General features: G+C 40.3%; 2 protein-coding genes across 2 annotated transcripts in view; one reads left to right on the forward strand and one right to left on the reverse strand.

Moving 5' to 3' along the window:
• Positions 1 to 13291, forward strand: part of LOC149087908 (uncharacterized) — a 33372-nt gene extending 20081 nt beyond the window's left edge. The window contains exons 3-5 of the mRNA XM_089242514.1: positions 9632 to 9777; positions 10922 to 11051; positions 12781 to 13291. Of these exons, the coding sequence (XP_089098640.1) occupies positions 9632 to 9777; positions 10922 to 11051; positions 12781 to 13015 (511 nt within the window). The 3' untranslated portion in view covers positions 13016 to 13291. The remainder of the gene's footprint in view (positions 1 to 9631; positions 9778 to 10921; positions 11052 to 12780) is intronic.
• LOC149087909 (calmodulin-like) lies at positions 3371 to 4195 on the reverse strand. Its single transcript, XM_089252707.1, has one exon. The coding sequence runs from the start codon at positions 3824 to 3826 to the stop codon at positions 3371 to 3373; it is 456 nt and encodes a 151-aa protein (XP_089108833.1). The 5' UTR covers positions 3827 to 4195.
• Positions 13292 to 17085: the final 3794 nt, after the last annotated feature.

Genomic DNA, 17085 nt, shown 5'->3' on the forward strand with positions numbered 1-17085 from the left:
ATTCTTTAACAATATGCAATCAAATATGAAATTCAAAATAGCGTATACAAGTTACATACTGTATATATATGTACACAAAAGTGCGAGACTGTACAAATAAACTCATGGAGCCCTGGCGTGGGAACCTAAAGTTATGTTCATTCAGATATAATTTCAAAAAACCATGCGCAATCGGGAAAAAAAGTATTCTTCTGGAAAAATAGGAATTTCTAGAAGATTCAGCGATTTCCACTGTGGCAGTTATAATGCGGATCAGGAAGAATTTAAGTTTGCGATCCTTCTCTCGCAATAATTTCGACTCACGAAAGATTCGTCTTACGATCTCTTCGTAAGTCGGATAATGATTATATTTGAATATCGCACATGGACATCTGCGTTATGTATACAAGTGAAAAGCCGGATGAGGAATGAAAGAAACCAACCCGTTTCTGACGTAAAACACATCCCCCTTCCCACTTTTTTTTTCCTTTGAAACAATAAATTTCAGAAGCAGGTTTTGAACCGCTCTCAAGCAACATCATGCACGCTCCGAACGAATCTTTGGCAACTAGTGAGTTTTGGCAAACTTTCCTGCCTCCGATAATCGTTTTCTGAGACCTTCTCGTGCTGTTGCTGCTGACGCCATCCTTAACGCGAAAAAATAAAATAAAATACTCTTTAACATATAAATAAAATACACAGTTTATATATATATGTTCAACCCTTCGTCTTGTACATGACAAGTTCAACATTTCTTTGAACCCGTCTAACATGAGTGCATTTCCAGAGAGAGATTTTACTTTTCTCCATGTACAACAGAATTGAATTTTTGAACCACAATTTTAGTTCGTTCAATTAATCTCTGCTGAATTCGAATTTACGTGCTTTCTGGGAGTCCAAATACTGATAAAACAGCGGGGATTTTTGGCACCCTCAGCTAACATCCTCTTTAACACTAAGCTGTTTCGCCTAGTTAACTGATTTAGTTTGCATTGATGTTTCTATGTAAAATGTGATTTGATTATGATGACAAGATTTTGTTATAACGGATCCTTGACTTGAGCTGCAGGCTGGAAGTCGATCTCTTCGGTCATTGCTAGTGGTGAAGCAACCACACTACTCAACCATGATCAACCTTAGAATGCATTGGTCCAGGCTGGACACGAGTGCAGCCCTAGCTTATGACATACATCTAGGTCTACCGAATGAAAAGTTAGGCGGTTCATAGTTTCTAAGTCCGAAAAATTCCTCATCCCTCATTAGGTCATAAATATGTTTATGAAATTGAGGGTTTCCCGCATTTGGTAAACTTCTGCAGAAGGTTTAAGTCCATTCGAACAAGATTTCACACATTCTAATCACCGATCATTCCAGAAGGCATTCGATCTGGTTCAACATGGTAAACTCTTGAAGCGTTCACGAGATTGGGATTGGGCAACTTGTTGAATTGGATAGAACCGTGGTTGAGAGATAGGTCAAAACGTATGACGGTGGTTCGGGGAATTCTCTGATTGAACAGGTGCCACAAGTGGCACCTCAAGTCCCTCAAAGAAGTGTCCTTGGCCCTATACTTTTTTCACTTTTTATCGATAAACTCGATCAGGGTATCAACGGGATTGCTAGAAAATTCGCAGATGACGTGAAGCTGATGGGCGTAGTCAGGAATCCAAGCGATGCGAGATGCTCCAGAATAACTTGAATATGATTGCAACATGGGTCTAATGAATGGAGCATGGCCTTCAGTGTTGATAAGTACGAAGTGCGTGTGTGGTTTAGTAGTAGTAGTATTGATAAGCGAGCATGGTCGCTCATTTTGGTTCGAACAAGCCCACGTTCGAACTTGGTCCCAAGTTACATGTTCGAACAAACCCACGTTCGAACTTGGGCCACCGTTTTAATAATTATCAATTCTTAAAACGGTTCTCCTAAAGTCATTCGTCTGCTTTTCCGAGGCCTAGTTTGTACTGGACTGGCGTATGCTGTAGGGTTTTGGAGACCATACCTACGGAGGGGGACATAGACTTCGTTGAAGGGGGGTGCAGAGAAGAGTGTGGTGTTTTGGGCACACAGGGCATGAGCTTGAATATGGTTGCATTGGCGGAACGGAGAAATCTGGGAGATATGATCGAAGTGTTTAAATTTTCCAACAGGATGGGGATAGGATGAACCATGAGTTATAAACACACCGTCAGTCAACTGCTTCGACAAGGAGGCACCAATATCATTGAGGGACAGTTCCAGGTTATTGTGTCGCAAGGAAGTTTTCTCTAATAGGTCGTAAATAGGATTGTCCAACGCAATTGATACGTTCAAAGAGAAGTACGATAAATCGAGAAGCTTTCAATACTTAGAATAAGACAATCAAAAATATTTTTTTTGGGTAGTGTATTATGCCGTATTATTATTAATGTATTATTAATTAACATTTTTTCATCCGTGACATACGCTTTCATTAAAGAAACAGATATTTTCTGTATTTCATGCCGAGGTGAGCCAGCACCTCCTAGACATAGAAGACCTCTGCATTGTTTGTCATAAACGTCATTCAGACACTACCTAGCAAGTTTGTCACATTCTGAAACACCGCATCCTATTCCGTTACTTCTTCATTTTGACGTAGAATCTTCCTGATTGCCTCACAAATACCGCATATTTGATTGGGTGTGGGACATAGAAATCGCCAATTAGGAATCCGATCATTTCTTTTCCTCAAAACGATGATACTCCGACTCAACGATGATACTGGCACGAGCAGGGAATTTTTTTCCCTGAATATTCTGAGGGTAAAATCGACTACTTACTGACGTCACAAGCAGACTGCGGAAGCCTTCTATCTCTAGGAGGTGCTGGGTGAACTTGGAAAGAAAAGTCATCTGGTCTCCGCTAGAGGCACTCTTGCATGCTGCCATCTACACCACTGGAAATCCGACCCTACATTCCTTATTTCACGCTCTGGTAGATGGCAGTGGTGCTGATGGCAGCATGCTTGCCCGGAATGCAAAAAGGATTGGGTTCGAGTCCCGGTGGTGACCAGATGACTTTTATTTCAGAGTTCACCTCGATATGAAATCCAGAAAATATATTTCCTTGATATATGTTGGGCTGAGAAGAAACCGTCAATGTCTATCTAGACGCTCTTATATTGGGTTGCTGTATTTTGGTTATATTGGACATCCATATCTGTTATGGTCATCTTTGCTCAGGCACCTCGTTGGGTGATTTGCCTGCTGTTGCCTTTGTTTTCGTATTTATATAAAGTTAGTAGGAATATGAGAAAATAATTTCTACTTTTAATTTAGCGGGGAACTCACTATGAACATGATCGAATCACTCAATAAGTCCGGATCCCTGAAGAATGGATACACGCGAGGGAGGGATGTGAAAAGCCGATTCACTTCCAAACCGTCGTCATAAGTCTGGAAAACTCTTGAAAGTTCAGGCCACCGTCGTTGTCCTCGTCGCCCTCGAGGAAGAAATCGTGGACCTCGGCGTTACACATCTGGATTCCCAACCTGCGGATCGTTTGTCGGAACTCGCACTCGGAGATGATGCCGTCCCTGTTTGCGTCGTACATCCCGAAAGCCTCCGCGAGCTCGTCTTCGGACATGTAGGGGTTCATCCTGTGGCGCATCAGTTCCGTGAACTCGGCGAAGTCGATGGTCTCGCTGCCGTCTTTGTCGAACTCAGTGATGATGTCTTGCAGCTCGGATTCGGTCGGGTAGTAGTTCAGCGAACGCATTACGATCCCCAGTTCCGTCAAGTAGATCACGCCATTACCATCGATGTCGAACTTGTCGAAGACCTTTTTGAAGTCATCCAATTGGCTCTCGGTGAATTTCGAATCCATCTTCAGGGAGCTCAGAGACCAAGGATTTTCGGATTTCGCGGTAGATTTCAATAAAACATTTTGTGTCTAGTCCTCAAGCTAAATCCTGCTGATTCTGTGGTGACTAAATAGAAAAGGATCCTGGAAAGAAAAGAATTTGTAAACAACTGGAAATTTTATTAAACGAATTTTAAACGGCTGCCACTCTAATATGTATTATTATTTTCTATTTTTCCGAGGAGACCAGAGATGACTAGCCGACATACACCGCTGTGCGGTTTGTTGTGTTAGTGAATTAATGGAGGCAGATCATTGAAATTTTATCCTGAAGATTATTTGAGATGGGCTCCTAAACGTGTTTCCAACAGAAACCATCCAGTGGTGATAGACAACAGGGGTGGACAAATCTACTACTGCTACTTAATCGTACATGCACCTCGTACACATTCCTATGCGGAATTTCTCACGAGTCGGTACAATGTGCTGTGTGATGGTATTTATATGCATGGCCCTAACGTATGTGTGTTGCCAGAGTTATGTTGGATTCCTGTTCTTGTAGATACTGTGATCCGTCTTCCGTATTTTGAAGTAAAGATGGTAAAAGCTCACCTCTTCCTTGTATGTAAGGGGTCATTCAAGTATTACGTCAGCATCGAGGGGGGGTTTCGGATTTGCTGACTTTTGATGACAAGGGGGGGGGTTGAAGGTTGCTTACGTCATCAACCACCCCTTTCTGAAGATATAACATATTCTAAGTTGTTGACGAAATTTTGCTGACACGGGGGAAAGACGGGTCAGTGTTTTGCTGACGGGGGGAGGGGGTCAAAAATGGCTGAAAATCTGCTTACGTAATACTTGAATGGCCCCTAAATATCGTGTTGAAGATCTGCTTGTTTTCTACGGGCAGACTTTTTCACTGATAAATTCACTTCATTTTATTAACAGACGCGCCCCGCTCCCCATCTGACTTAAATATTAGAGTGTCCCCGAAGATTAACACTTGAAAGGTTAACATTTTTGCCCGGTATGACCAAGGGTATGTCAAAAGTTCAATCAGGAAATTCCATTTTGCTCCTCCAAATTTTTTTGAGGAGTAAAATTCTCGTCAATTAATCCTCCAAAATTTTAGGTAATTTTTTTAATACTGTTTCTTCTCACTAATGAAAAAAAAAACACTTCTCTTTCTTCAAAAATAGCCCTTATAATTTTGAAGTGGAGTGTGAAACTCTTCAAAATTATTTTTTCGGACAGCACTGTTGGCAAGACGTCCTACACTGCTTTAAGACATTCCTCCTCCAAAAAGGACTGACAAGGAAAGGGTCCCAAGGTGACTTCATCAAAAAAAAAATTAGAAAAACTTACCACCCTTATTCTACTCATTTAAATACAAATACAAATACAATATATATATACAATATATTCACAAAAATGTTTTAGAAAAATCCGGCGGAATTATTTTTTGTCACTCAGGAAATAAATCGCAAATATTAATATTTTGAACATCAGTGGGAACAAAGAATATTAATAAGTGTAAGATTTTGACGTTATTCAAAAACAACACATGATCAAGTACAGCACAGAAAAAGAAAGGGGGAAAAGAGTAGAAACTAGAGAGAGAGAGAGAGAGACGAACAAAGAGAGAAACTAGTATGCAACTAGTTTCTAGAACAGGGAAGCTGGAGGGAAGAAAGGAAAAGAAAGTGGAAAGCAGTAGTTTTTTATAGATATCGCCAAGAAGCGCTAAAGGCGATAAGTATCTAACTGTTACCATTTTTAATCATCTATGCAGCTTTAATCAGGGCCGCAACTAGATATTTTGTCACCCGGGCGCCCATTATAATGTAGAATAAGCAGTTAAAGGATGAATTTGGCACCCCCTTCTGGTTCAGCACCAGGGGCACCAGACCCGGCTGCCCCCCCCCCCCTAAAGCGCCCTCCCGCGGCTATCCGATCCCACATTGTACGGTGAAAGTTGTCTGTTTTGGCGAATTATATAACCATCAGGTTAGTTACATCATGCATATGTTTGCATATTTGGATGTATTTTAGATTAGGTCGAATACAATATATATACAACTATCTTGTAAGTTTTCACCACCGTCGTTCATCGATTCGGTTTAAAAGTTAGTCAAAAGTATGAGTATTCACCGACTTTTCACCAATATCAGTGGTGGGCATCATCACCAGGACAGGTTTTCACTTATTGATGATTCCACCTTTTTCGTTAATAACTAGTTTTGTACTTGATTGATAACTAGAAAACTATAGCACCAGCTTGCGAAGTGTGAAACACAGCATCAATCGACTATTCATGTCTTTATTCAATCCCCCTGATATCAGTATTGTTAGTAATCGGTGTGCAATCACGTGGGCATCGTGCTGGGCTCTCATAGAGACGATAAAGGTTCGAACCCTGTTGGTGGCACAGTGGAAGTAAGCTGAAATTTTTTTCTGCGGGTTTTCAACTTCGACGCAGACGCGAGCCGATCTCCCATTTGATAAAGTTTATCCACAGAGAGCAGGCAGACACAAACACTGTACTTACATAACATGAAAAATTAAAGAATTTACTATCTTCACTTCAATAAATGAAATGCAGATGACAGCACTAACGAGAACACGAAACAAGCACGTCTTAGATAGTACAGATGCGTTAGGGATACGCATACATACACACACGCGCGTTCCTTCATGTGCCAATTCGTTAGAAATTAAGCAGAAGAATGTGTACGAGATTTGCATGTACGTTTAAGTAGTGTTGCTAGTAGTTATTCAGAGATTTGAAATACTTTGTTTCTGTTTAGCAATTCCCTGCATTTGAACTGTAAGGGCTCAAAAGATTACGAAGTACCTAGACTCACGTCTCAAGAACAATTTCTGAGAAAAACAAAAGGAGTTAGCGAAACTATTGGCAAAGAAATCAGAATACTTTTGGACACTGTAACTCTATACATCTAGAGTTCATTGGCACTTGATGACGTAACAACACCACTCCAAGACTGTTTCTGAGTTTCCAGGTGGATCTGGACATTCTCCAAAATTGAATCCGGTTCATCTTTGATTCATTTACACAATCAACAGTCCAATATACATAAATAGCAATCAGGATACAATATCACATCGATATTACGTGCATAGGTATCACTCTATCGAGACCTTTGGTATTTGTCCCCTTGTGGACAACTTCTCCGAATAGGACTGCACTTGACTGCAGCTAGAACAATGATCCTGTTTGTGAGATAGACTCGAGAGTATAAAGAGCGATGTTTTGAAATTTGATAAGAGGCCTAGCGTACTCTACTTGGCTCTTTAGTGTGTGTGTGTGTTTTCTTTATTTTTCTTTTCCTGGAACACTGCCACTGTTCTTGAGGAGTCTGTAGACCGAAATAGAAGTCGTGTGATGAATGTCGTCGAAGAAGAAAAACAAAGAATAAGTAATAGGAAAACAAAAACATACATAAGAGAAAGGTAAGTAAACCACGGGAGGCAAAAATCACACGAGATACGACAGAAAAAGAAAAGCCTACCTGTGGATAATGTGATGACTGAAATGATGGCTTTTCTTCCTGCCTAGTCATCATTACTGCGTTATTGCCGTCGTATTCCCTTCCGGAACATGCGGATTGGTGGCGTCATTAATCTTCATACTCAAATGCACGAACAATAATTGAAATAACAACCGTATCACATAATGGTGCCTACAAAGTATGCCACACTTAGCCTCGACTAAGTTGTTTCACAATAAATTATACGGGGAACGGTTGAGATGTGTTTCAAAATCTTGACATAATTATCTGTACCGTTCTTCAAGGGAACTTGATGAAAAATTGACCACGTTATCATCAAGAGTCTGAGAATTCCTCAGATTTTCAACAAGCCAGAAGCTATTCAACTTTAAAAGCGCTTCCTTCATCTATGAATGATGAGTGTGCGTAGTTGCCTGCTCAATCATCCTCTTGTGATATTGAATGTGTGTTGAAGTTTTTTTTATTTTTCCATTCTGTGACCATTTGCCTGTACTGTATGGGCTATGTGTGTGCAGACAATGGTGTAGTGTTAGAGTATCTGCACCCAATCATTACTGTGTGGATGACAGTGGATTCGAACTAAGGTTTTGTGCGTGTATCTTTTTTTTTTTGTTGATTGCATTGAATTTTCGACGTCTGAGTTTGACTGCCATGTACCGTTCGCGAAAGAAAATTGGAAGAATGGGATAATTTTAAGGCTATTTCGCTCCCGCAGAGACAGAAGCATTTCTCTGACTATTCCCGATGCCAAAGGGACAAACTTGAAGTCTAGTGAGATGGAATGCGTATATACTTCCGGATGATTCAGGTGTTTACCCTATTCGTGAGAGAGTTGACCTTGAACCAGGATTGAACCATCCTGGTAATTTCGATTATATAGTAAGAAAAGGTACGATAAGTAGTCTTAATCTGGCTAGTTTTGCATCCCAACATAGTTATCCTACTGGTCAAAAATTCAATAATCACTGGGGACTGTAATGATAAGTAAGCTGAAGTAAGGGGGCCCGGCGGTTGGGAAACACTGCATTAGACCAATCTTTCGAAGGGGGAGACATTGGGTTTGGAAGCACGAAATTTCTTACGCACCGGCAGGCCCGTCATTTGGGTGGGGGGGCCGCTGGCTTTTGAAAATACACTACCAATGGTATATATACATATATGTACCTTTAGTACATGCTCTTTGCCGCCCCCCCCCCCTGGAAAAAGTTGAAATGACGGCCCTGCTCACCGGTACATGCCGGAACTTGTGTTGCGGGTGTGTGTGTGACCCTACCGTGTTTATGGTGCCAGACTTTTACTTGATTCCTGTACTTGTTAGTACTTAAATCCGTCTTTCGTATTTTGAAGTGAAAATGGTAAATCCGTGAATTTTTTATGTTATGTTAGAATTATGTTGAATGCCTCTACTTGCTCTATGCGAAGAGACTTTTCCATAAGGGAGACTGGCTTACATTCGAGCCTCAAAGTTCGAAAACTGCCAAAAACCTACTTCAGCCAACCACCACCTATGCTGCCAACGGTGATCGAACCTGGATCCTGTAGATGAGAGTCTGGCACGATACCCGCACGATCACACAACGACTCAAACTTAAATCTGAAACAGTTGCTTTAAGTCTGATCACGATCTGGCCTGAGAGATCTAAAAGATTTTGCTTTATGTCTGATCAGGATCAGGAGGTCTTAGAGTCTAAGTAAGTCTGATCACATCTGCACTGGGAAGCAGCAATTCAGGATCTCATCAAAGGTCTGGGTCTGATCAACATTTTGTTGGAGACTTGATCAGACTCCTCTATTGCTTGTTCGGTTGGCAGAATAGTAGCACCATGATCTCAGACTAAATATTCCAGATATTGGTTCGTCGCCTGATCAATCCCATGCTAAAAACCAAAACACACTACACTAACGTGACGTGTGTTTCGGCCTCTAAATGGACTCAGGCATGATCAAATCCTGCTGGCCTTTTGCTAGATCTTAGCTTAATCATTCTGTTCACTGAGCTACCAGTGGAAAATCGCCAGGCTAGTCCTGACGGAAGCCTCAGGTCAGTGTGATCACGTGATCAGTTTTGAATCAACTGTTCATTCTTTTTCAAACGGCATCCATTTTGGTCGAAACGTAAGCCATGATTTTTAGTTTTTCATTTGATTTATCCATTGGATCTACTCTTCAAAAATTATCTACTCTTCCCAAATTATAGGGTATGCGCAAAAAGAAAAAAAACCATTCTCATATTATATTAACACTTGTTATTAATTGGTGTTGTCGAGTTAATTAAGGTCCTTCTTTTTCTTCCAATCAGGCAAGCCCAATCTGCCCTGAGCTGCTTGACGAGGTATTCGAGAAAATGCATTCCTCTGGAGTACAGGGACGAGTTTCTCGAGAAAATTGCGGGACCACGCAGTGTTATTCTGGGCCTTTGTGCTGACGAAGGGAACCTTCGAAAACGTAAGTTGGTCTTCTCTATCCTTCTCCTCCATTTCTCTACCCTTTTGAAATTCTTGTTTTCTCGTTGAGAAAGCGGCGCACTTAATTGGCGATGTCAATGTCTCTGCAAATTCTCCTGGAAGAGTCCAAGTACTTAAACATTCCGATCGTAAAACAGTATAGTTGAGTGTCCCAACAAAATTGACTTTTATTCAAGACACTTTTCGACAATTTCCGCCTTATTTAGTCATTCTTTAAGTCACGCTGATAACATTACAGTGATCTTTCTTGTTCACTTCTCATCTAAGAGTTTAAATTCTTATTTCTTTCCAATGAATTTCGCCATCCTTTTGTAAACCAACGTAAAACTGAAAAATTTAAACTCAATTTTGTGTTTGAGAAAAAACGTTGCGACAAAGCGGTAAAACACTGATGTACCTCAAAAAGATGAAAAAAAAGGATAAAATCATAAAAAATTAATAAAAATATTGATGTACCTCATAAACGTAAAATATTGATGTACCTCAGAAAGATAAAATATTGATATACCTCAGAAAGATAAAATATTGATATACCTCAGAAAGATAAAATATTGATGTACCTCAGAAAGATAAAATATTGATGTACCTCAGAAAGATAAAATATTGATGTACCTCAGAAAGATAAAATATTGATGTACCTCAGAAAGATAAAATATTGATGTACCTCAGAAAGATAAAATATTGATGTACCTCAGAAAGATAAAATATTGATGTACCTCAGAAAGATAAAATATTGATGTACCTCAGAAAGATAAAATATTGATGTACCTCAGAAAGATAAAATATTGATGTACCTCAGAAAGATAAAATATTGATGTACGTCAGAAAGATAAAATATTGATGTACCTGAAGAAAAAAAGATAAAATATAGGTGTACCTAAAAAGGAAAAACAATATTGACGTATCTCAGAAAGATAAAATATTGACGTATTTCAGAAAGATAAAATATTGACGTATTTCAGAAAGATAAAATATTGACGTATCTCAAAAAGATAAAATACTCATGTACCTCAGAAAGGTAAAATACTTATGTACCTCAGAAAGGTAAAATACTCATGTACCTCAGAAAGTTGTCACTATTTCGTATATAACTCATCTATATTTTCATTCATTCATTTTCACAGAATATCTAGAAGCACTACCCTGCATCCAAAACTACACAAGCGGTATACAATACTGCAGAGAAAAGTACGATAGAAATTCAAGAGACATCGCCGTTGTCGATTATCAAGACAAGAGGCATCTACAGTGCTGGTACGTACCTGTATCATAAAAAATCCTATTTTGGCAATTTTGTCATGAAACATAAATAAATAATGTAAGTTATTTTTCTCTCTCTCTCTCTCATGCCTTCACTGAAAACTTTAATTGAGGCATTTTAAAACTGTAAATTTTAGTCCATTTGAAATATTTACACTCACGCTAGTTTGTCTAAGGCTGGTATTACACTATAAAACTTTGATAAAAATTCTTTTATAAAACTTGAAAAATGTAACTAATAAACACATCTGTTACGAGTGCCAGCGGAGACCAGGTGATTTTTCTTTCCAAGTTCACCTCGGCATAGTACCACCAGACCAACCGTGACCCCCGCTCTGTCCCCCTAGGGCAGCGGCTCTCAACCGATGCTCCGCGGAGCCCTTGGGACTCCTTGTTCACATTCTGGGGGCTCCGCGGCCTCCGTAGAGAAAAATAAAAGAAACAGTCAAATTTTAAAAAAAATGATTATAAATATTTTTAAATAGTAAAAATAAATCAATAACTTTGATGAATAATTAAGAAATGGGCCTGCGGGGCTCCGCCATAGAATATTTTTATTAAAAAGGGATCCGCGAGCCAATAAAGGTTGAGAATCGCTGCCCTAGAGGATATAAGCTGCCGCTGTGGTGGTCGAGTGGTTATAGTGCCGGACTCGTGATGCGAGGATCCGGGTTCGAACCCCACAGTGGTGGTCGGCTGAAGTTGGTTTTCTGTGGTTCCCAACTTCAAGGCGCAAATGCGAGCCGATCTCCCCGTTAAAAAGTCTCGCCACAGAGAGCAACAGTCCTACAACGGTAAATTATTCAACCATAACACTTCACTCATAGTTAGTAAAACTGGGGGCAGATGACAGCACTACACATAACAAGCATTACACAGAAACAAACTTTACGTCAGGTTGCACTACACGTACACGCACATTCCCGCATGTACCGATTGGTTGGGGGGTTCCGGGGGGGGGTGCATGTGTGGTGTAGCAGTAGTAGGTAGGGGCTCGGGGATCCATGATGTTCTTAAGTCAGCCGCCTCGTTGGGCAATTTGCCTGTTGTGGCTTTGTATTTGTATAAGCTGGTGCGTTTCAGGAGACGTAGGCCACGGTGGAAAAATCCAACGAAATCGAAGACCAACAAACCACCCACACCAGGCCACACAGCCAACCAGCAGGCAGGACCCCTCCCACAACTTCACACACACACGCACACTTCCCCACTTGTTGTATATAAAATAATATATCGATACAAAGATATGTGGGAACATGGGCAGGTGCGGAGACGCACATCGCCTGCAGGACACGAGTGGGGCCCACGAAAACTAGTTATACAAGTTATATGTATGTTTACGCGTATGAGCATGTAGACAATAATGCAATTATGAAAAATACAAATATAATGAAGAATCGACCAAACATCAATATATATACATAGGAATGTCCTCTCCACTTGTCAATACAAGATTCATCGAAAGACTGGTTATTTGTGGAGATGAAGATTACAAGGAAGAAAATTCATCACTGCCCCCTCCGGGACTCGAACCCCGGTCGAGTGCTCTACCATCTAAGCTATGGAAGCAGATAGAGCATTTCAACCTTGTAGCGTATATATATGTTGAAAGGCACCGTATTGACAAGTGGAGAGGACATTTCTATATGCACGTGGCCATCTGGTTGGCCTATGTCATTCACGAGCTATTAGTTGATTGTTGACGCCGTCCATTATTTTGTAGTTCCTTCGACGGCTACCGAAGATGCCTTCGCATGCTACTGAACCAAAGAGAAGAATGTGCCGATACCGTCGACGAGATCGTCTTTAGGTTAGGGGGCAATTTCAGTGGCAAAGACTGCATGGAGTACTACGAAATCTGCACCGGCTCAGGATCTTGGCGAATGGTCGGTTCGACGGTTCTAATACTACTGCTGCCAGCGTTGCTTTCACTGCGTTACTTACGGCAGACTTTGTAGCGATATTCTACATAAACATGGACATGCGTATAACACATTTAGCACTGCCCTCCCTCCCCCAAGAGAGTAAAAGTCTTTTTTTTTTTCAAATTGAACCTCTGAGAAGTATTTTCATTATTTGTATATAATTGTTGCGCGTAATTAGAGTTTTACGAAGACGTTTATTTCATCTCTTGTTTTCTCTTTCTCTTTTGAGCTACTTATTTATAATTGAAAAATAAAAGATGGCTGATGAAAGTTTTTATTTACAATAAAAGAATGTCATTTGTGATGTGATTTGGTGGTTTCTTTTTAAATTAATGTCTTACTGACAATCAGTTTTTTTACCAAATTATGAAAGAGCGAAGTAAGTCTTCCCAAGCATAAATTAAAATAAAAATATTGATTCAGTTACAGTTGTTTTCTTTCCAAGAAAACATTCTATTCAACTACTTCACGATCAAGGACGTAATATTGCGCTTAAGCCCCAGTAGAATAAATTGAAACAAGTTTTCTTTGTTTCATTTCCTCTCTCCTGTGATCATCGTGAAGCTTTGTTGTAAATTTCTATGGGAAAAAATTGTGCTTTTTACCTCCGCTTATTTCTAGTCGTATTAGTGATTTTTCCCCCGCATGTGTGATGCATATTTCTACTATATACATATATGAGCGAAAGACAACAGGTAGGGAGAGAGTGAAAAGAGAAATCTACTTCATAAGTACTCTTTTATCAACTTATCTATCACACTGCTTTATTTTCGTTTGTTCCTTTACTTAGTTTTCTTCTTTTTTTTATTGTACTTCTGTTTCTTTTTCTAACGTGCGGTTAGGTTACGACAAGGTTACCATATTTATCGCCGATTCGTCAAACAAAGATCATCCGAGTTTCTTGCCAATAGGTTGCAAGCGAGGGGAGTTAATGATGATAGAAATCATATTCTAAGGTGAAGTATTGTTAGTATAATCACTATTACTCGTTTGATCCTTCTTTTTTCCGCACGGTTATCATAAACATGATATACATATACCGGGTGCATAGCACATACGGAGTATGGCATTTTACTGGCGAGCCTTTGATCCTGAAGATATAGTTCCAATTAGAAAAAGTTTTCAAACAACGTGTAATACCCAGATATGTTATTCATGTCTGAAGGGGCAGTAAAGTTATTAAACTATAACTTTTTATACAGTTCCCGTGTGCCCCGAAACACAATTACAAAGTTGTTGCCTGATGTCTCTCCTGATGCCCACTAAAAAAATTCCCCGCTTCTAAGTACAATATTTGCAGACATATATATATATATTCGAATTCAAAAACAGGAATATTGGGAAAAGAGTAAAATACGGATAAACCGTTTTACCCGCATTTAATGCTGTTTTTTCCCCAATTTTCCTTTTTTTTAATTTGACTACCTCAGTGATTATTACACATAGAAACGCGGAATGTTTTTAGTTTGCATCAGGAGACACAGAGCAACAGCTTTCTAATTGGTTTTCAGGGAACACGGGGACTGTATAAACAATTATTTTTTTTTATTTTAATAATTACACAAGCGCTTTCAACATGAATGACATATCTGTGTACTACACTTTATTTGGAAACTTTTTCTAGTTGGAAGTATACCTCTAGGTTCAACGTTTCGCCAGTAAAAATGTCATACACCCTGTTTGCTATGCACCCTGTATATATATAAAATCATAATTTACGTATGAAATCATAAATCAAATATAAAATCCTGAATCGCCCTGGATTCGCACTAAAATCCTGGGGCCTTGAACAGACTTCAGTGCGGGAACTTTCTCTTCACTGATCAGTCGGGATTCAGCCCGAGCATTCTCGACACGCTTTCATTTGGAAAAAACCTAGCATCACGATATATCTTTCCTCCTCCCGTACATGAGCGAAATATCTCATATTATATAGAATAGATAGAAGAAATACAGCAGGGCTGTTTTAGGAACATCATGGGGCCTGAGAAAAGTGGTTTTTCGGAGCCCGCGCCACCTGGTCAGAAATGCCAACCTCTACTAATCGACGTGCTCACTCTGGAATATTTGATCCCAAGGGCGTAGCGGACGGGGGACTTGGGACCTATCCCCCCCCCCCCCCGAAATGAAAATGGTCCCTCCCGAAGGAAATTTCTGGGAACGGGCCTATTTGATCTAGATCTGTTTCATGAGGCCCGTCTGCACTTAAGGTGCCCGAGTAGGAGCATGAGTTAAGACGGCACTGAATAAATACAGTGCGATTACGAAACAACTTTGCCGATTTATGAGCCCCTAGCGGCAGCAAATATTTTTCGAACGATCCTACACGATATCACAATTATTCAATCATTACACTTCGCTCATAGTTTGAAAAATTATTGGCAGGTGGCAGTACTATAACAAGTATTACACAGAAACAAAAACTTCACGTTAGGTACAGAACATACATGCACGCTAATTTTCCAACATAGTCCAAGTCTTCTTCGAGATCACCTGCTTATATATCTCTTCATTGAGACAGAGCGATGGGTCATCATTTGGTTAGGAGGAGGAGGAAGCCGCAAAAAAATCAACGAATGAGAATAAAATTCGAGATGTAGGTGTTTTTTAGAGGTATGCGCTCGAGAATGAAGAGAACCCCGAAACCCAAGCTCTCGCGGTTACGCCACAGTAACAAAATTTAAAAAAATTCAAATGGCAACGCTCACGTTAATGATTTTCCTTTTGCTAAGTGATCGGCGCAGTGAAACACCATGAATGGCAAGATTCATCGAAAGACTGGTTATTTGTGGAGATGAAGATTACAAGGAATAAAATTCATCACTGCCGCCACGGGGACTCGAACCCCGGTCTCTCGCATGCCGGACGAGTGCTCTACCATCTAAGCTATGGAAGCAGATAGAATGTTTCAACCTTGGAGCGTATATATATTGAAAGGCACCGTACATGGACGGCGTCAACAATCAACTAATAGCTCGTGAATGACAAAGGCCAACCAGATGGCCATATGCATACATATACGCTCCAAGGTTGAAATATTCTATCTGCTTACATAGCTTCGATGGTAGAGCACTCGTCCGGCAAGCGAGCGACCGGGGTTCGAGTCCCCGTGGCGGCAGTGATGAATTTTCTTCCTTGTAATCTTCATCTCTACAAATAACCAGTCTTTCGATGAATCTTGTATTGACAAGTGGAGAGAACGTTTCTATAACCATGAATGGCGTTTGGAACGGTTCATGTAGGATGGTAAATGCCACAGATCACATCATTGCCGCATAAAATTCCCCCTTCGAGGGGATAGCGCACCAACTCCTTTGTTATATTTTCTTCCTTTGCCCGAGTCCTGCGCCCGCGTTCTTGTGGATGTGGTGTGGGGAGGGAGCACATGTCTCTTCTTCAAATGTTTTCTTCAAGTCAGTGTTTCTGGGGTTCGGTGTTTCCGTTTTTTGTCTCTTCATCGAGACAGAGCGGCGGGCCATGATCAGGTTAGGAGTAAGAGGTTCAATGTCAAAAACGAGCAACAACACATCGAATAAAAAGTTATACAAATACAAAACCACAACAGGCAAAATGCCCAACGAGGTGGCTGAGAGAAAGATGCCCATGAAATTATGGATGTCATATATTCCAATAATTGTTGTCAAAAATGCATATCACACCAAATATAGGAGGTTACCTTGTTAACGGTAATTATTGAAGATTGAATGAATTCCACTCCTGATAGTGTGGCTTGCCACTTGAGTATCAAAGAACTATAGAGTGATTTTGTTCGGGGGGGGGGGGGGTTCACACATGGTGCATATGTACCACTTGTGCTCCGCCAAGCTCTTCGGTAATATGTGTTCCGTAAAGCTTAGCAGGTAGACCTTCAACATGATACTGTACTTATATAACATGGAAATTCACGAATTTAACATTTCAATATTCAAAATATGTACGACAGGTATTGGCAGTAGTAAGAACAATAAACGACCACGCATAAAGGTGAATACATACATTCACGTAACACGTTGCTGCATGTACGTTAGGATACACATTCCGCGGGAAAATGTGTGCGAGGTGCATGTACGGTCAAGTTCGTTAGCAGAGCTTAGTGGTCTGCG

The sequence above is a fragment of the Pholcus phalangioides genome, unplaced genomic scaffold (genome assembly GCF_987345545.1).
Source record: "Pholcus phalangioides strain wild (caught in Gottingen) unplaced genomic scaffold, Ppha-v1.0 ptg000003l_1, whole genome shotgun sequence".
Lineage (NCBI taxonomy): Eukaryota > Metazoa > Arthropoda > Arachnida > Araneae > Pholcidae > Pholcus > Pholcus phalangioides.

What these genes read in the sequence shown, in the direction of transcription:
- LOC149087909 (XM_089252707.1), bottom strand. Translation starts at nt 3,826, where the DNA reads ATGGATTCGAAATTCACCGAGAGCCAATTGGATGACTTCAAAAAGGTC.